General features: G+C 41.4%; 2 protein-coding genes across 4 annotated transcripts; one reads left to right on the top strand and one right to left on the bottom strand.

Annotated features, from left to right (window-relative positions):
- Positions 1-1758: 1758 nt before the first annotated feature.
- LOC139565820 (origin recognition complex subunit 5-like) lies at positions 1759-10956 on the top strand. 3 transcript variants are annotated; one of them, XM_071386421.1, is made up of 14 exons: positions 1759-1852; positions 2080-2254; positions 3270-3548; positions 3739-3813; positions 4455-4566; positions 5026-5156; positions 5712-5760; positions 5941-6031; positions 6233-6288; positions 6671-6783; positions 9097-9144; positions 9235-9345; positions 10044-10156; positions 10504-10956. In XM_071386421.1, exons 2-14 carry the CDS (start codon positions 2141-2143, stop codon positions 10547-10549), a joined length of 1338 nt encoding a protein of 445 aa, XP_071242522.1. In that variant the 5' UTR covers positions 1759-1852; positions 2080-2140; the 3' UTR covers positions 10550-10956. The 3 variants fall into 3 exon arrangements, with proteins under 3 accessions (XP_071242522.1, XP_071242524.1, XP_071242523.1); XM_071386423.1 differs by lacking the exon at positions 9235-9345; XM_071386422.1 differs by lacking the exon at positions 1759-1852 and having other exon boundaries at positions 2160-2389.
- A 2654-nt stretch (positions 10957-13610) lies between these two features.
- LOC139565821 (guanylyl cyclase-activating protein 1-like) lies at positions 13611-17434 on the bottom strand. The gene is made up of 4 exons (XM_071386424.1): positions 17168-17434; positions 14129-14278; positions 13942-14035; positions 13611-13832 (listed from the first exon to the last, which is right to left on the bottom strand). Exons 1-4 carry the CDS (start codon positions 17363-17365, stop codon positions 13705-13707), a joined length of 570 nt encoding a protein of 189 aa, XP_071242525.1. The 5' UTR covers positions 17366-17434; the 3' UTR covers positions 13611-13704.
- Positions 17435-20558: the final 3124 nt, after the last annotated feature.

Genomic DNA, 20558 nt, shown 5'->3' with positions numbered 1-20558 from the left:
TCAAAGCTGCATGTGGCATATTCCTCCCCTTGGCACGGTAGAGGTAGCCTATAGGCTTAACAAGAAAAACAAACATGTACACAGGCATGAAAGCATTTTATGTTCATTATTTAGGTGAAGGCTTGTGGTTACAATTATTTTGAAACTGAGAAAATAACTTTATATTTACAGTAGCATACCTATGAGTTTATGAATGGTGTAAGACATATTTAATCATTCTCAAGGTGAAAAAACAAAACAAAGAAATGACAAACTTCATAGCTGTAAAAGAAGACAAGGAGCCCATCCACACAGACTCTGAGCAAAGTGTGAGTTCAGGTTTCTTACATGGGTGACCCGTTGAAATCATGAAAACTATGACACCTTGCGCTAGAATGATGTCTGTCATTCTGTCAATTATAATTCAGAAATCTAACTTTTGGTGTTAAAAGGAAGTTATTGTCAGTTTAAAAAAATTATAATAACCATGTAAACATGTATTTCTCGAAAAGCAAATGTATAGTACTGTCCCAATTCCAACGAATGGTGTTTGAATAGTGGCACTGGGACCTTTTTCAGCTACAAAAATGCCCAAAATAAACCTTTAATCAATTTAAATGTAATTTCCTTCATTCGATATTCTAACATATATTGAAATATGTTGTTGTAGTTGTTCATAACATCTCAAAATAAATTATAGAGGCTATATATCACATAAACAGCAAAGGATGATGGTGGAAGGAATTGGAGGAAAATAACAAGGGTAGAGATGGATAGAAAGAAAGGACCATGACATGTAAGAAAGAGAGAATAGAAAAATGTATGATTTTTTAAACGAATGTATGAAAAGGGACAGCATTTGGGGAATAATAGAGGTGTTCCAGGATCAATTAAAAGGTGTGCAGAATCATTTTAGTTAGATTTTTACCAAGAGCTTGGAATCTCCCCAAATCAATATTCAAATGGCATGGGGTGAGTCTAGTATAAGGTTACTGTCACAAAATGGTGAAAACGGAGCGTGTTTTATACAGTATATAGGCCTTTACAAAGTCGTATAAATGATTTCACAACAAGTGCCAGGTGAAGTGGGACATTAATGCATTTCTAATGAGAAAATGTTGTCCCACCTCATCTACTAACTAGCCTGTAGTGTCCAGCTTTTCCCATCAGGCCGCCGATACAGATCTGTATAGGGATCTACCGGTAATTTACCAACATCAACATCTTCGGTAATTTGGGTACTTAACAGGTAATCTATGGCAGTCTATGGTAACTGGTAATTTAGGCCTATACTTGAATAACTATTTAAAAAATTTATTCATATATAGTATTCAATTTTTATTAATTTGTCCATATTGTGGGGCTTCTAGTGGAAAGACCATATGTTCAAGAAAAAATTGCCTAATTAGGCTAATGAAAAAAGCATCAACAATGGCATTATTTTGTATTAACTCTTCCAAGTGTTGACTTTTTTTCACATCTGCCACCAGTTTGGCGCCAAAACATTTACAACAAAGCAGTCAAATAGGTGTGTAAAAACATATAAAGGATATTTCATGCTAAAACCCTCATATTAAACACCAATGGTATTCAGTAAACTGGTGGTTTATTTAAGTGATAATGCCCGAGAAGCCGGTGTTTGAACATTTTTGCAATGAAAAGAAATGTCTTCAATTAAATCACTCGCTTTCATACATCCAAAACATCGCAAATAGGGTTGATGGCGTTTGGTGATAGTGGCATCGCTTTGCATATAGACAACTACAACTCCCAGAATCAGGAAATTGTGACGTGAATTTGGAGACGCGGGAAACTCTTGACATGTTTACTGGGATGTTGGATATGGTAGTTTCACTGCATGAACTCAAACCAGGTAACATTATTCAGTATGCTTGCAGTAACAAAATATGAACTTTCAACAACTAAATCATTACCCTTAAACATTACCCTCCACGGAGCTACACTGTTGTTGTCAGTTGAGTTAGCTAGCACTGCTGCAGAGGAAGGAAGGCAAAGACAGACCATTTGCACAATGCACCGCTAACGTTAGTTTGAAAAGAGTTACCATGTTCTGTAACTGTCTCTTTATCTCTATTACAGGCCAAACTACTTTAAGTCATACACTTTACGGTTCGGCGTGTGTCTAAAAGTAGCCTAAACAATGGCAGCACAACTTCAGCACTTAGGGTATGAGGATGAAAAGTTGCAGCGCGTGATGGAGAGGTTGCCTTGCAGAGATGTCCAGGCGAGCATGCTGCTGGCGTTGATGGGAGAGGTCTGTGTCTGATTTGAAACATTGTAACTTCAAGTTCCTTACGGTATACAGTAAAATAAAACAAATAAAACAACCACAGAGGGATGCTATGTTAGTTAGCTGGCTATGACTATCCAACACTGGAACTCTTCCAAGGTAAGCTTTAGGTTTTACTAATTTATTGCCACCGGGGGCGTCAGTTTAACTGCTAAACTGCTTACATTGTACTGCATGATTGTAGCAGGTTTACTAACTTGTTAGTTCTATTAGTTATGTTGACTATGATATTACTTTAGCTCATATGGTGACAAAGATGTAGGCTGTGTGTAGCGGTTATGAAATGGTTTGGCTCGGGAAGTTTTTTCGCCTGGTCTCAGACAGCTGATGTTTTTTGCATTGAAGTCCACAAGCAAAAGGAAAATATGAGAGGAGGAGAGCACGTAGATGCGAGAAGGAATACAACGTAGCTGCTATGAAAGTGAACTATGTTTACGTGTGATCAGGGGTGTATTCATTTCGATGATTATTTTGAAAAACGTTTCTTAAACGGATGGAAACGGAAGAAACGGGGATAAACATACATGCATTTGTCCAATAGAAACTCTTGTTTGGACTAATGATTACACCCTAGTACAATGAGCTAGATGCAATATTGAATGTATGACTGTCTGTCAATGTGTCACACATTCAATATTGCATCACCATCTGTCACCACAAATTTTTCTCTTGAACTGTGTGCATCTATGTTGTAAACTCTCATTCATAGGCTAGATTGTAGCAACCTCATGATGGGTAATGGGAAAATTCTAGTATCGTGTAGTAGCCTAAACCTATCGATGTTACATTGAACTGGGTGAATGGAATATAAATGACAGTCATCTAATATGCTGTAATAGAAATAAGGCCATGCTCATAAATCGTCCTCCTTCATCTTAAACACCACCCATCGCCACTATTAAATAATACATTTAAAATGTTTTCTTGCCCAAATATGTGAATCATTGTATTGACACTTTAATACATTTTGTGCCTACAGCCAGAGCAATGCAGCTACCCTTCCATTTTCATTTATGGTCATCGTGCCACAGGAAAAAGCCATGTGATACACACCTTGCTGAAGGAACTGGAGCTTCCCTATGCCACAATGAGCTGTGTGGAATGTGTCTCTGTAGGACTGCTGTTTGAGCAGGTTCTCCTCTCCCTCTTTGGCTCCGACTCTGTCTCCCTACTGTCCCGCAGTCCCTCCCTGTCAGACTTCGTACGAGTCTACAAACAACTGTGTGTCCAGGCCTCAGCCAAGCAGACACGATACATTGTGAGTAAAAATCATCCTCACCTGTGATATTCCTGCTTGATAATCCACTTCTTTTAAAAATTGCATCCTCAGTTACAATGCAGATTCTCTTTCCGATGAAGTATAACGTGAATTGTTATAAAGCATAATTTGTGGTATATTATGTATTATGAAACAGTTACAGTGACCTCTGCTGTGTGTATCTGGGTAGGTGCTGGACCGGGCTGAGCTCCTTAGAGATATGGAAGCCAATGTCCTCCCTGCCTTCTTGCGCCTTCAGGAACTGGTAAGAGTCATGTCACCTGTTGAGCATACTACTTCATTAAGTTGCAGACAGACTGAGTGATGGATGGTGAACTAGCGCAGAAGGGTGCCCTTTTTGATAGATAACCTTGAATTGAATGTTTCAAGGAGGCACTAGAATAAGTGCTTTGAAAGGCAGAGATGAGGAAGAATGACAATCATTCTTGATAATCATTCTTTGCATGTTAATTCTGAACTTCAAAAGTGCAGATAGATGACCAGAATGTTTAGTTTTTGTTTAGTTTTTAAAGCTGAATACCGCCTGTTTTTATCTTGGTAGAAGTGTTTTTAACAGCTGTGTGAGTGGCATGTAGCTAGTGCAGTTACGGTGACAGATGTGCAGTCACGGTGACAGATGCACCTTTTGAGGTGATAATCAGAAGCAGTATTGTAATGTGAAGTGTTGGGAGAATGCACTTGGACAGCTGTCTTCATAACTGTCCTCCCTCTTTAGTTTACTCAGGTTTGAAGGAGAAAAACACATCCCCTTGCATTGATGTTGTAAAGGTGTTGTTGACTACCAACATAGTTGTATTCTTTGTGAATCCACAATGCAATGCCAAGTAACTGATCTGTGATCTGATTTTGTACCTCTACGCAACTGACACACTGCTTCTCTGGCAGGTTGAGGACAATGTGACGGTGATCCTGCTCAGTGAGATCGTGTGGGATAAGTTCCGACCCAACACTGGCTGCTTTGAACCACTGCTGCTCCACTTCCCTGACTACAGTAAAGGTACAGCTGTCAACAGACAAGCATCTATGGCCTTCAGCATTGAATTAGGTACAGATGGATTAGTGGCAGTGGAGGCTGTTGAGGGGACGGCTCATAATAATGGCCGGAACGGTGCAAATGGAATGGCATCAAACACCTAGAAACCATGTGTTTGATGTATTTGATACCATTCCACCTATTCCGCTCCAGTCATTACCACGAGACTGTTCTCCCCAATTAAAGTGTCACCAACCTCCTCTTTGTACCTGTGGTTTTGCACCAACACATGAAAAGTGACTGTGACAGAACACAGCAAACAAAGGCGTCCGGTCGAGAAAATTAACACTTAGGATTTAATCAATGTTTGAAAGAATGTCTGAGTTCCTGTACATAAAATGACTACAATCATGTATGAGGGAGTCTTTGTGTGTGACTTCATTTGAGGCAGGCGTTGACTGTGTGTGTGTTGTCCCTGTGCAGGGGAGCTGCAGCAGATCCTGTCTGAGGACAGCCACCCGTCCTACTCGCCAGAGCTCTACTCAGCCTTCATCAACATCCTACTGGGAGTCTTCTACTCCGTCTGCAGGGACCTCCGAGAGCTCAGACACCTGGTCAGTTATGCACACTTATAGTAACACTGAACTCTCACAGACACATGCTCACACATTCAGACCACACTCAGTAAGGACACAGACACACTCAAAGTAACTCTCAACTAGCTGTTAACACGCTATGTCATAACACGCTCCGATAGCCCAGACAAAGAACTAGCCCTTGCACCTATCTCTAGATGTGTCTTGATGCCCCCTTGTAAGTTTGAAGAAAAGGTCTGGCTTACACACTTATCCAGTCCTTTAAGATGTATTCTGGGGGTTTAAAGAAATGTCAATAGTTTGGTGCAAGGGGTTCATTTCAGATTAGGCAACAGTTTGCTCTGAATATGTACACACACTCTCCATGCTACCCTTTGAGGATTCAGTATGAGTTTGTTTCCAGGCTATCCATCACTATTTTATTTAGTCCACTTGAGTTACTACTTCTAAGGATTGGGGTTTTCTTTGTTATGCAGAATTGTAATAATGATCCAACCTTGGCAGACATGTTGTTTACATTGTCATAGTCTGTACTTGTTGTCCTTTCATATTTTTAATTCTTTTTTCCAACAGGCTGCCCTCAATTTCTCTAAATTCATTGAACCTTTGGAGCAAGGCAAAGGTAATATATTCATATTTCTAGAACAGTAACCACATCAATATTTCAATTACTTTGTTGTCTTCCCTTAGTGTCTCTCTGTACTTTAATTTGATGATGGATTCCTTTCATGTCATCCTCTCTCTAGCTTGTTTCTCAGATTATCAATGTTTAAATTCCAACCTTTATTTTCTCTGCCCTCAGTGAAAGAGGGTGACACTCACAAGCTGTGGAGGAACATCGAGCCTCACCTGAAGAAGGCCATGCAGACGGTGTACCTGCGAGAGGTGTCCAGGTCTGTCTGTGTACATCTGCCTCAGCCAAAGATGATCGAGTCCCATTGATTTAGCTTCCGTGACCAACCTCCTTCTCTCATGGACTGACGACAGACGGCCTTAATTACGTTTGCCGGCCTTTATTACACAACAGCGGCTCAGTGCTGCTGGCTCTGTAATAGTGGTGTGTCCCCTGACTTTGTCATGTCTCTTCTGCTCAGTGTGCAGTGGGAGCAACAGCTGCAGATGGAGGAGAAGGAGGCAGGAGCCATGAGAGGTAGGCAAGGAGAAGTGTGGACACACAGATACACACAGATACATATGCACGCATTCACTGAGAACAAGACCGGTGGAAATAACCTAGCTAGAATCTAGTGACCAGGACCAGTTCACACACTCCCAGACCCCAGCTATCTCCTCCTTTGTGTTGCTGCTAGTCCCCAGCCTGAGAGGGAGTTCAGGGCAGTGGACCCTCTAAACTACCCCTATGTTTATCCTTGAATGGAGGGCCCACTCCAGACTCATTGTTACTAGATACCCAGACAGTGGAAACAACAGCAGATGTTTCTCTCATCTCCTATCCACAAGCCATCTGTAGATGATGCTGTTGTACATGTTTCCCAGGTAATGACATTGAGAGCTTCCTCTGCCTTTCTCAGGTCTGTCTGCTCATGCCCATGTGGAGCTGCCTTACTACTCCAAGTTCCTGCTGATAGCTGCATACCTGGCCTCCTACAACCCTGCTCGCACTGACAAACGCTTCTTCCTCAAGGTACCTGTTCTCTCCTCAGCACCTGAACCTCATTCACCTCACCATCTCAAAAGCTAGACACGTGATTGTCAAGTCATGGTTGGAATAGGAGTCAATTGTTTAACATCAATACTAGAGGTCGACCGATTATGAGTTTTCAACGCCGATACCGATTATTGGAGGACCAAAAAAGGCCGATACCGATTAATTGGCCGATATTTTTTAAATTATTATTTAAAAAAATAAATAATAATTTGTAATGACAATTACAACAATACTGAATGAACACTTATTTTAACTTAATATAATACATCAATAAAATCAATTTAGCCTCAAATAAATAATGAAACATGTTCAATTTGGTTTAAATAATGCAAAAACAAAGTGTTGGAGAAGAAAGTAAAATTGCAATATGTGCCATGTAAAAAAGCTAACGTTTAAGTTCCTTGCTCAGAACATGAGAACCTATGAAAGCTGGTGGTTCCTTTTAACAGGAGTCTTCAATATTCCCAGGTAAGAAGTTTTAAGTTGTAGTTATTATAGGAATTACAGGACAATTTCTCTCTATACGATTTGTATTTCATATACCTTTGACTATTGGATGTTCTTATAGGCACTTTAGTATTGCCAGTGTAACAGTATAGCTTCCGTCCCTCTCCTCGCCCCTACCTGGGCTCAAACCAGGAACACATCGACAACAGCCACCCTCGAAGCAGCGTTACCCATGCAGAGTAAGGGGAACAACCACTCCAAGTCTCAGAGCGAGTGACGTTTGAAACGCTATTAGCGCACACCCCACTAACTAGCTAGCCATTTCACATCGGTTACACCAGCCTAATCTCAGGAGTTGATGGGCTTGAAGTCATAAACAGCTCAATGCTTGAAGCACAGCGACGAGCTTCTGGCAAAACGCACGAAAGTGCTGTTTGAATGAATGCTTACGAGCATGCTGGTGCCTACCATCGCTCAGTCAGACTGCTCTATCAAATCATAGACTTAATTATAACATAATAACACACAGAAATACGAGCCTTAGGTCATTAATATGGTCGAATCCGGAAACTATCATCTCGAAAACAAGACGTTTATTCTTTCAGTGAAATACGGAACCGTTACGTATTTTATCTAACGGGTGGCATCCATAAGTCTAAATATTCCTGTTACATTGCACAACCTTCAATGTTATGTCATAATTACGTAAATTTCTGGCAAATTAGGCGGCCCAAACTGTTGCATATACACTGACTCTGCGTGCAATGAACGCAAGAGAAGTGACACAATTTCACCTGGTTAATATTGCCTGCTAACCTGGATTTCTTTTAGCAAAATATGCAGGTTTAAAAAATATATACTTCTGTGTATTGATTTTTAGAAAGGCATTGATGTTTATGGTTAGGTACAGTCGTGCAACGATTGTGCTTTTTTCGCAAATGCGCTTTTGTTAAATCATCCCCCGTTTGGCGAAGTTGGCTGTCTTTTGTTAGGAAGAAATAGTCTTCACAGAGTTCGCAACGAGCCAGTTTAGCAGGCAATATTAACTAAATATGCAGGTTTAAAAATATATACTTGTGTATTGATTTTAAGAAAGGCATTGATGTTTATGGTTAGGTACACATTGGAGCAAGACAGTCCTTTTTCGCGAATACGCACCGCATCGATTATATGCAACGCAGGACACGCTAGATAAACTAGTAATATCATCAACCATGTGTAGTTAACTAGTGATTATGGTTGATTGATTGTTTTTTATAAGATAAGTTTAATGCTAGCTAGCAACTTACCTTGGCTTCTTACTGCATTCGCGTAACAGGCAGTCTCCTCGTGGAGTGCAATGTAATCAGGTGGTTAGAGCGTTGGACTAGTTAACTGTAAGGTTGCAAGGTTGAATTCCCGAGCTGACAAGGTAAAAATCTGTCATTCTGCCCCTGAACAAGGCATAAGAATGTGTTCTTAACTGACTTGCCTAGTTAAATAAAGATTAAATAAAGGTGTAAAAAAAAAAGATTTAAAAAAAAAAAGAAGAAATTGGCCAAATCTTTGTCCAAAAATAGCGATTTCCGATTGTTATGAAAACTTGAAATCGGCCCTAATTAATCGGCCATACCGATTAATCGGTTGACCTCTAATCAATACCACCTGCTATTCACCAACTCTGTTTGCCAGCTACTTTACCTACTCATATTTTTTTTCTTCTCTTTTTTGTGGGGGGGTAGATCAACTTTAATATTGCAGATGGATTGTAGTTTCTATCAATGTAATTGTTTGCATAATTTCCCCCCATCCTTGTGTGTGTTTTAGTTATTGGTGATTATATGATTCTCTCTTGCCCAACAGCACCATGGCAAAATAAAAAAGACCAACTTTTTGAAGAAACATGAAAAGGTGATTATCTTTAACTAAAGCTGTTGTACTATTCTTTAGGTTTAGTCAATGAGATGTTCTACCTAGTGAATTCACCTCCCTCCCATTCAGACCAGTAATCACCTGCTGGGGCCCAAGCCATTCCCTCTGGACCGTCTCCTGGCCATCTTCTACAGTGTGGTGGACAGCAGAGTGGCCCCCACCGCCAGTGTTTTCTGTCAGGTCAGCTTAGACACTCAGGCTTTCTGCAGTGTCATCCAAGGGATAATTAAAAAATATATATTTAACCTTTATTTTGACAGGGAGTCATGCTGAGATCAAGGACTCTTACATATGAGCCCTGTATCAAACATACACATCAATATACACTATACACATGAATATACACGTCAATACATGAAAAGTAAAATGCAATCATAAATGCAACCCCCCCCCCCCCCCCCCACACACACACACACACGATCCTGCAGGGGAGGTAGCCAGATGTGTAGGTCCTGGGCAGGAAAGATTTCTGGATGTTCTACGAACATTTATTTTATTTCAGCTCATGAAACCAACACTTTACATGTTGTGTTTTATATTTTTGTTCAGTATAAAACAAACTCATTCTTCAGTGAAAAGGTCCTCAATCAGCTCTGACTGAACTGGGATTATGGAAAATTATGTAGCAATGTTATTTAGTGGAACTCCTGGAATAGTCATGTGATGGTAGTATTAGTATATGATTGGATGATTCTTATTCTAATTCACCAGCTGTCCCCTTGGCTAGATTATTTCAACCCCTGAACTGCTCTTGAATTGATGTGTGGTACGGGCTTAATGTGAAGTGATTTTAAAATGATTTGATCTCCAGTCTGAATTCTCTATTTGTGTAAAGCCAAATGAAACATGGTTGATGATAAGCCCTCATACCCCCCCAGATCTCCTCCCTGGTGACCCTTCAGCTGTTGAATCAGGTGGGCCACGACGACCAGCTGGATGCGCCCAAGTACAAATGTGCCGTCTCTCTGGACTTCATCCTTGCCATCTCCAGGTGTGTATGTTACTGTTGTCTTTAGTGCAGGGCTCTCCAACCCTGTTCCTGGAGACATGCCCTCCTGTAGGTTCCCTCCAACCCTGTTCCTGGAGACATACCATCCTGTAGGTGTTCGCTCCAACCCCAGTTGTAACTGACCTCTTTCGGTTCATCAACCAGCTAATTATTAGAACCTGGTGTGCTAGATCAGGGTTGGAGGGAACCTACAGGAGGGTATCTCTCCAGGAACAGGGTCGGAGAGCCCTGCTTTAGTGTATTCGCCACAGATCTGTTTTACTGCTAGACATTTCTATTTTTACAATATCAGATGCTGACTTTTGTGACCCCCTGCTCTTAATTTCCAGGACTGTGAGCTTTGACATGGTAAAGTACCTGTATGACTTCCTCTAGCCATGGTGGTTTAAGGGAGAGGAATTCACCTGGACTCTGATGGAATGGAATGTACTGGTGGACATTGGACAAACATGAGCAGAAAGGTGGGAGATGCCTTGGTTGTCTGGACTCCGCACTGTGCAGGACCAGAGGACTATGGAATCATTAGGCCTATGCTTTACTGCCCCCTGGTGACTGACTGGAACCACTGTCAGACACCAGCATCTGCAGCATTGTGAATATTCTGCATTGTGAATGCGCCTATTGATTCCCTAGCTACACCTGTTTGATTGTGGTAAACAAACAATAGAGAACATTCATATTTTACTGGATTCACAGGAGCCCTTTGGATACCTTGGGGTTTTGGTGGACTTCAATATTATTTTTCAATACTTCACAATAAAATATCCCTGTTAACAAAGGTTTCATAATTGTGACAGGATTCTGTTCCCTACATAGTCTGACAACTACAGCTACGCACAATAACAACCAGGTAGAATGAAGGACTCATCGAAGACTTCTTTTTAAGGTACAAAATGTAGGGTATATAATGTAATATTTCTACGTTTCCTTCTCTCTGATTCTAGATCTTGCGTTCCCATGAAGTCAAATTGTCCCATTAATTGCTCTGTTGGCGTAAATCGCTGTGCTGATACTATGAAATAAGGTTGGCACAATAATCATGTAAATAACAATTATTGACAATAACTGAACACAAAAGAAACATCTTCTTGAAACCTTCATTTTAGGGGGGGGGTCCACTTTATTTACAAGTAGATATAGACAAGTTTACCCAATAGCAGTTTTTCATTTTTACATGAGGGTAAAGTTGGTCATTGTTTTACGAGCAGAACGGCATGGTCGAGAGGAGAAACTTCCTTTCCAAATGTTCCAAGTGGTCAAACCCATTCATTTTTGAGATGTGGTTGCCACCAAAGCGGTGTTGTATTCATTAGGTATGTCATGGCTATTTTCAAAGATTCAGTATAATACATTAAAAGCGCAAATTCTTTTTAAACAAAAATGATGACAATATCCATGGCCGTTTTCATGACAATTAATTGTTACCCAAAATTCCATAATGGTCAAAGCCCCATGTACTACGTAGTCTCTCAGATTCCCTTTAAGCTATATGTGGGAGGGATCTGAGCTAAGGCACTAGGTAGTAGCAGTACACTAGTGTCTCATTGGTCCCGTGTAGCTCAGTTGGTAGAGCATGGCTTGCAACGCCAGGGTTGTGGGTTCAATTCCCGCGGGAGACAACTATGAAAATGTATGGACTCACTACTGCAAGAAGCTCTGGATAAGAGTGTCTGCTAAATTACTAAAAGGTAAAATGATCAGCTCTCCATGATGGTTGACATCCTTCCTGATAACAGTGGTGTATTGATTTGGTATATGTGGTTAGTGGTGTGTTATGGTCTGCAGTTGTAGATTATTAATCCTTTCTGGGTTAGCAGGTGCTATATTCCTGGGTACTTGTTTATTTGTTACTAGCCATTCCTGCCCCAGTGAATCCCATAACTGATTACAATTATCCAGATTTAAACACTCATCCTGTGAGCAGTGGATCAACCAGCGCAGCACAATGCAGTCTGTCCTGTCTGTCTGCAGAGGTAAAGCCAGTACAGTCAGATCCACAAGGGGAGTTTTGGTGGTTTTAGGTCCTCACCCTGACTGACTGTGACCTCTACTCCTTTTTATTTAGTTTGGGTGTTTTCTATGTATCAGCCGGCATATTTATTTAATATTTTACATCATGTTCATGTGGTTTTTAAACATGCTGCTGAATGTCAGACTGCCCTGGTCAGTGTCCCTCCTTCCAGATTCGTTCAGATCCATGGAAGTGCTGCGTAACCTTTTTGTAGTGCTTTATGGATGTGTGTTACCATGGAAATGGGTCATGGTTGTCATGGCAACCACACTGGTGCAGTCTGCCTTGTGACTCACCTCCCTGTCTCCCTCATTATGCCACAGAGGCTGTAATGTCTGTGAGGCATTTTGATTTCTAAAACAATAGTGAGCAATTAAAGCTGTGGAGCGTGATGAAAATACAACAGATTTCAATCTTTATTTGACAATTATAAACTAGAGCAAGTTTTGGGTAAAACATTTTTTTCCTACAGAATGCACAAGTTTAGTGGGCTATGGATCTGTATAAAGGTCATTCTAATGCAATCTAGGTGAGCGCATTGATCATTCACTCACAGAAACACAAACAAGTGTGCACAATTAATTTTTTTGACTTTACTGTCTTGTAGTGAAAACATTAGAATGTAGTTGTGTTAAGATATTCCTTCAAATGATTGAAGTCCTGAAAATGCTGACTTTAATTTCCTAACAACTGGGGCCAGTGCAATGTAAAAACATGCTGGTCTTATTTTTTTACAAAGTGCATTTTGTGACAAGTATCAAAGTTATTGAGATCCCTAACTTGTGGAAGAACCTGTTTCCTGAGGAACTGGACCGTTTAGTCATGGCACAGAATAAACTTGGGTTCTAGTCATATTTGAGCTGATAACTGACTACTGGGAGGAAAGTGGGTGAATTATAACTTCCTCCAATAGAACCCGGACCCACAGTCATAGAGAGGAACCACTCAACTGAATAACTGAGTTAGGTCCAAAAGAGATTGAGACGTCATTATCGATGTGGTTTGGAAGTGATCATTTCCCTACAGGAATCTGTCTCTGAGGTGGGTGAGGGATTTAAAAAAAAATATATATATATTTTTTTGTCAGGAATGCATGGGTTATAATGGGTAATCACCACCTTGGGTAGTCACCACTCCACTCCCTCCACCCTCTTTATCCTCCACCCTCCTTATGTTATGACCTAGTTGGGTCTCTGGTTCAGCTGACGGTGTGAGAAATCTCTCATCATGTAGACCTCTCTCAGATTTAGATCATGCACAAGCGCACTAACCAGCCAGCAATGGTTGACTGAGTCATTTGTATGCAGGCAAAGGGCATCTTTCATCGTCATTCAACCTCTTGTGAATTCCGACAACAAAGAATGCATTCAAAGCATGGCCCTTCAGCATTGCTAAGATAAAGATTGTCTTTATACAAATCTGGGCTAGATCTTTTGAGGGCTCATGGCTCAGTTCCTATGTGGCCCTTCGGCAGTCTATTACAATGGAGAGTGGAGATGGAGGCGTCTGAGGGCAGACTCTAAACACTGTGCCTCCGATTGTGGATCATGGCGACTATGTGGGTGAGATCCAAGGTCTTCATCATCACTTCCATGAAGTCTTCGTCAGTGTGAGCCCCTGCCACAAACTCCTCCAAAGACAGCTCCCCTGATGGGTAGAAGGTAGAAGACAAGGTCAAGAGATTGTTAGCCTGAAATGGAAAGGGACAGAACTCGCAACCCTACAAGTCTGTGACAAAAAAGAAGTGGACACTCGCCATCTCCGTTGACGTCTATCTTGTCAAACACCCGGTTGGTGAACTCCTCTGCATCAACTTCCTGGTTTTCGTTCCCATTGATTGCACGGATAGCCTGAAGAAGAGAAAAGGAGCGAGTTAGCCTGCATGCCTTTGTGTGATACAGATTCCATTGCACAGCACTGCCTATCTGGACTGGTCTCTATACCTTTATGATGTTTAGCAGCTCACTTCGATCAATGCACCCGTTGCCGTCCACATCATACAGCTTAAAGTACCAGCGGAGCTTATGTTCCATTTTACCCCGCATCACCAGGCTCAGAGCAGCTACATACTCCAAGAAGTCTATGTAGCCATCCTGTAAAAAGGAAAGCGTGTTAGTTGGAACGTCTCTTTTTACCATCTCAGGTTATCTCAGTCATCTCCTCAAGATGTAGGTGATCATGTTCTGCTTAGTTATCATCCCTGATAATGGATCTTCTATGTATAATCGCTGTGGGATTATCTCCACACTGATCTGTGCCAAGGCTGTGGCAAGACATACAGATGTAGGATCTTAATTTGATCACCCTGTTGCAGGTTAACTTTCCTGCAATGTAGGACATTTTAAAACCTGTAGTGTATTTGCGTTTTAAACATTTCTGACTTAATTTTCTCTTATAGAAAATGTATCAACCCCTTCAAAAAATGTCCATTAATTATAATCCACATAATAATTCACTTTTCCTGTTGCTATAGGATTATTTTCCTGCTGTAGAAAACTGGCTCACATTAAGATCCTACAAAATTACTTGGCAGCATTAGTGCCCTCTGGGTCAACCCAAATGAGTCGCACTTCCCTCAGCTTTACACTGACACCATCACTTCACAATGCCTGCGTTTACACAGGGAGCTCAATTCTGATCCTTTTTTCACTAATTGGTCTCTGACCAATCAGATCAGTTCTGAAAAAGAGCTGATGTGATTGGTCTCTGACCAAATAAAAAAAAAAAAATGGTCACATACACATGGTTAGCAGATGTTAATGCGAGTGTAGTGAAATGCTTGTGCTTCTAGTTCTGACCATGCAGTAATATCTAACAAGTAATCTAACAATTTCACAACAACTACCTTATACACACACAAGTGTAAAGCAATGCATAAGAATATGTACATATAAATATATGGATGAGTGATGGCCAAACGGCATAGGCAAGATGCAGTAGATGGTATAGAGTACAGTATATACATATGAGATGAGTAATGTAGGGTACGTAAACATTATATATTCTATAAAGTGGCATTGTCTAAAGTGACTAGTGATACATTTATTACATCCAATTTTTTATTATTAAAGTGGCTAGAGATTTGAGTCAGTATGTTGGCAGCAGCCACTCAATGTTAGTGATGGCTGTTTAACAGTCTGATGGCCTTGAGATAGAAGCTGTTTTTCAGTCTCTCGGTCGCAGCTTTGATGCACCTGTACTGACCTCGCCTTCTGGATGATAGCGAGGTGAACAGGCAGTGGCTCGGGTGGTTGTTGTCCTTGATGATCTTTTTGGCCCTCCTGTGACATCGGGTGGTGTAGGTGTCCTGGAGGGCAGGTAGTTTGCCCCCGGTGATGCGTTGTGCAGACCTCACTGTCCTCTGGAGAGCCTTACGGTTGTGGGCGGAGCGGTTGCCATACCAGGCGGTGATACAGCCCGACAGGATGCTCTCGTTTGTAAAAGTTTGGGTGTTTTTGGTGACAAGCCAAATTTCTTCAACCTCCTGAAGTGTGTCCGTAAACACACCAGCCAGCTGGTCTGCGCATGCTCTGAGGACGCGGCTAGGGATGCCGTCTGGGCCGGCAGCCTTGCGAGGGTTAACACGTTTAAATGTTTTACTCACGTTGGCTGCGGTGAAGGAGAGCCCGCAGGTTTTGGTAGCGGACCGTGTCAGTGGCACTGTATTGTCCTCAAAGTGAGCTAAGAAGCTGTTTAGTTTGTCTGGGAGCAAGACATCGTGGTCCGCGTGACGGGTCTGGTTTAATTTTTGTAGTCCGTGATTGACTGTAGACCCTGCCACATACCTCTCGTGTCTGAGCCGTTGAATTGCGACTCTACAATCAGATCAGCTCTGAAAAAGAGCTGATATGATTGGTCAAAAAAATACCAGTTAGTGGAAAAAAGATCAGAATTGGGCTGCCTGGTTAAACGCAGCCGACGTGCACAATCTAAGGTTGTCATACTGCACTTCCTAATCAGCATCCAGGATTCTAACAACCCGTTTTGTAACATATTTACCAGCCTTGTTCACTGCACTGCCCCGAAGATCTGAAAATAGCAGTTAGTCACTTAGTTCTGTCCCCAGGGAATAGTACCATGGTTTCCAACCTCCCCAGCTACACCCATAAAACTACTAGGTACTGACAAAAATGGGGAAACTCAAAACACATAAAGGTCTAATCTGGCACACAGCTCTTGAAATCTGGACATTCCTTAGGGTTCAATGTGATAAAATGGAGATTCAAGTAATTTCTTTGAAGTGAACATTCAATATTCTGATCAGTGTAACCAACTGTTCACATGCATCATGTTCTGTCATTAAACTTTCACATAAGCTATCACTAGTTAAAACCAGCTGTCTCTGATGCTGAAATAATTTAATTGATTCTTAAATCAACCAGAATGTACCGGAGATTACCAGAACCTGGTGCTGTCTTTCTAAAGAGAAAAATAGTAGATAAACTCAGACCGCACTCCTTCCGCAGAGATATTGACAACTTGTCTCTCAAAATAATCCTCATACTAAATCGCATATGAATCCAATCCTAGCCTATTATAATCAAAGGTGACAGGGTTACTAAATATAGTTGTGTAAATTGAGCCTTGTGAGACGATTAGCTTCTTCAAACTCATCTGGAAGACTAGTCAAAACAAAACCCTAGGATTCAAGAGATTCCCTATGTTTAACTGTGGATTCTTGCTGGTTTAAGATGCACACTTTTGATGTACTTTAGCTTTTAGAAAATGGAGAACTAGGGGTCTTATTGAAGTAGAGGCATGATGGCATTACTATATATTTAGGTGCACTTGTAATTAGTGCATAGATTTTACAATACAGCCAATCATATCCTTATATGTACCTCTGTTGGTAAGATGTCCCCTTCAGCATTTTGAGTGTACCTGAGGCATTCCTACTTTGACATATAAATGTAAAGCCCATTTTACCCTATAGCATCCCCTTTGCAAGTGTCCTCGGTTCAATGAATGCCGCATAGTCTTACCTTGTTCATATCGAACGTGCGGAACATCTGCTCGATGTAGGCGTTGGCCTCAGCATCCAGTCCCCGGAGCCCAAAGAACTGCTTGAACTCATGCAGGGTGAGCTGACCCGAAGGACACTCGGTCATGAACTTCTTATACCAGAGGTGCTTCTCCACGGCCTGGAGATCTTCCACGGTGGATCCTGTAGCGTTACCCATGCCTGTAGAGTCGACTGACTGTGTTGTGATGGCTGGAGCCTATAGTAGTGTCGAAAGACGGGGTTGGCGGTCGACTTAAGAGCCCTATTGGTCTACTGTGAAGCGGAGGGTATCGCTCTTCACAGTCACACAACGATGGGACCTGGGGAGGAGGTGGGCATCGGCCGGGGCTTTTGAGTCAGGTCGGACAGGCCACACCCTGTTGTGTTTTCCTTGTCTCTAATTGGCTGTAACCCAGGAGCAGCAGCTGATAAAGGGCTTAAGGTCCCATTGGAGGAAAGGAGGACTGTACACTGTCCACCAACCATGGGACAAGGACTCTGACTTACACCTTGGTATTCTCCTCCCAAACTGATAAGTACTATTTAAAGGCCCAATGCAGTCAAAACGTGATATATACATATATTTCCACACTGAAGTTGGAATAATACTGTGAAAATGATAATGCCTTTTTTAGTGTAAGAGCTGTTTGAAAAGACTGCCTGAAATTTCAGCCTGTTTTGTTGGGATGGAGTTTTGGCCCGCCTGGTGACATCACCAAGCTGTAAATTATTTAATAGACCAATAAGAAAGAGTTCAAAATCTTATTTTCAGTTTTCCTCTCCCCACTCAGGCCACTCCCAGACAGCCCTAACAAAATTCTTGCTTGAGAAATTGCTCTGCTAAAAAGCGATTTGTTTCTTTTTGACAATTTTAATTGAACAGTCACAGTAAGGGACTTAATTGTTACCTAGAAATGATTTGATATTGAGATACAAATTGCACATTGGACCTTTCATTTTTTGGGGATGTCTGTACTAAACTACTTATATTTCGAATGCGAAGGCAGGACAGCAATATGGTCCAATTCACATACCTATCACTATAAAGCGTTGTCATCCCTGCTGCCTCTGATCAGGCAGACACACTAAACAAATACTGTTTCTAAATTATGTCCGAGTGTTGGCGTGTGCCATCCGGTTTTCTTAATCAAAGGAATTTGATGTATAGCATTTACTTTCACTTTTACTCAAGTATGACAATTTAGTACTTTTTCCACCACTGTAAATGCACTGCAGCATCATTAGTCATACATATGCATTGCTTCTCTGGATCAGAAATTGTAAAGTAAATGCTACTGTTTCTGGAAACTGTTTTCATTGAAGACTGAGCTCTTTAAAACAGCAACGACAGACTGTAGCTCTTAGGGTGACAAAGTTCTCTAACAGTCTGGAATAATTTCATGTTATCTCACCTATTTGCAAGCCTACATCAATCATGAGTCTGTGTGGCATTTGACTGGAAAGGGAAGAAAATAGTGAAGAATGCCACAGTTCTGTTTTTAGTTTGGTTTATTGAGATTCCTTCACATTCATAGACCAAGTAGGACCAGGTCATTACTCATTAATAAGTTCATTGTGACCACAAAACAATGCTTTCTGCAAGCATAAACTATCTGTATTACAGTGGCAGACTTTAATTCTCCATACAGTGCAACAGTAACATTGACGCCAGACAAGCAGTGGATTTAGCATAATGCACAATAAAGTACTTCAGCTGTGGTGCTTAGGCCCAGATAGAACATTGTGGCACATCCTACAGTCAGAAGTGTCTTACTTACACTACAGTACAAAGTACTGGCAAAACATCCAACGAGCCTCGCAACCACAGACCATGTGTAACCACGCCAGCTCAGGACCTCCACATCCGGCTTCTTCACCTGCGAGATCGTCTGAGACCAGACACCCAGACAGCTGATGAAACTGAAGAGTATTTCTGTCTGTAATAAAGCCTTTTTGTGAGGAAAAACTCATTCTGATTGGCTGGGCCTGGCTCCGCCCCTGCCCAGTCATGTGAAATCCATAGATTAGAGCCTAATTTATTTAAATTGCCTGATTTCCTTGTATGAACTGTAACTCATTAAAATTGTTAATTGTTACATTTTGCATTTATATTTTTGTTCAGTATACAACAAAGAAGTTACTGCAAACACTTGTTTTCCCCTCGCACATCATTGCACGTGTGATAGAACAGCAGAATGTGTACTGCAATTTTATTTTTACCACGCAGCTCACCTCCGTAACACCGGAACTGTGGTGCCGTTTCCCCTGATGCGGATTCCATCTTTAAAGGCTGTATCTAGACCAGGGGTGTCAAACTCATTCCATGGATGGCCGAGTGTCTGCAGGTTTTTGGCTTTTCCTTTCAATAAAGCCTTAAACAACCAGGTGAGGGGAGTTTGTTACTAGCTGTTGACCTTAATTCCTCTATTGAGTACAAGGGAGGAGCGAAAACCCGCAGACACTCATTCATCCATGGAATGAGTTTGACACCTGTGGTATACACTGAGTATACAAAACATTAAGAACACCTGCTCTTTCCATGACATAGACCGACAAGGTGAATCCAGGTGAAAGCTATGATCCCTAATTGTTGTCACTTGTTAAATCCCCTTCAATCAAAGTAGATGAAGGGGAGGAGACCAGTTAAAGAAGGATTTTTAAGCCTTGAGACAGATTGTGTATCTGTGCCATTCAGAGGGTGAATGGGCAAGACAAAATATTTAAGTGCCTTTGAATGGAGTATGGTAGTAGGTGCCAGGCACACCAGTTTGTGTCAAGAACTGCAATGCTGCTGGGTTTTTCACACTACAGTTTCCTGTGTGTAACAAGAAGGGTCCACCCAAAGGACATCCAGCCAACTTGACACAACTGTGGGAAGCGTTGGCGTCAACATGGGCCAGCATCCCTGTGGAACGCTTTCGACACCTTGTAGAGTCCATGCCCCGACGAATGAAGTCTGTTCTGAGGTCAAAAGGGAGGGGAGGGAAGGGGGGGGTGCAACTCAATATTAGGAAGGTGTTCCTAATGTTTGGTATACTCCGTGTATATGAGTGATTAAAATAGTGATTTAAGTACAGACAACCGTCAACACATTTCCAACTGTAGGGATTATTGGTGGCATGATTTTGAACACAATGCTGCAATTCATATAGTATTTCCAGTTTTTACAAATAAAATAAGTAAAAAAATAAAAGGAAACACATAGCATAGATAAAGACAATTCTGTATTCGTTCAACTCAATAGTGGTTAGAATTACTGATAGACAGTATAATGCAGGAATGGGAATAGTCTTGAGACAGACTGAACATAAATGTAATTGATTAGATTTGGTTCTGGGTGCCTAGATTAGAATCTGAAAGACCCATTCCCT

Source organism: Salvelinus alpinus, chromosome 37, assembly GCF_045679555.1.
Source record: "Salvelinus alpinus chromosome 37, SLU_Salpinus.1, whole genome shotgun sequence".
In the NCBI taxonomy this organism is placed as follows: Eukaryota; Metazoa; Chordata; class Actinopteri; order Salmoniformes; family Salmonidae; genus Salvelinus; species Salvelinus alpinus.
The sequence above is the reverse complement of the archived record's forward strand: the minus strand, read 5'-3'. Positions and strand labels throughout refer to the sequence as shown.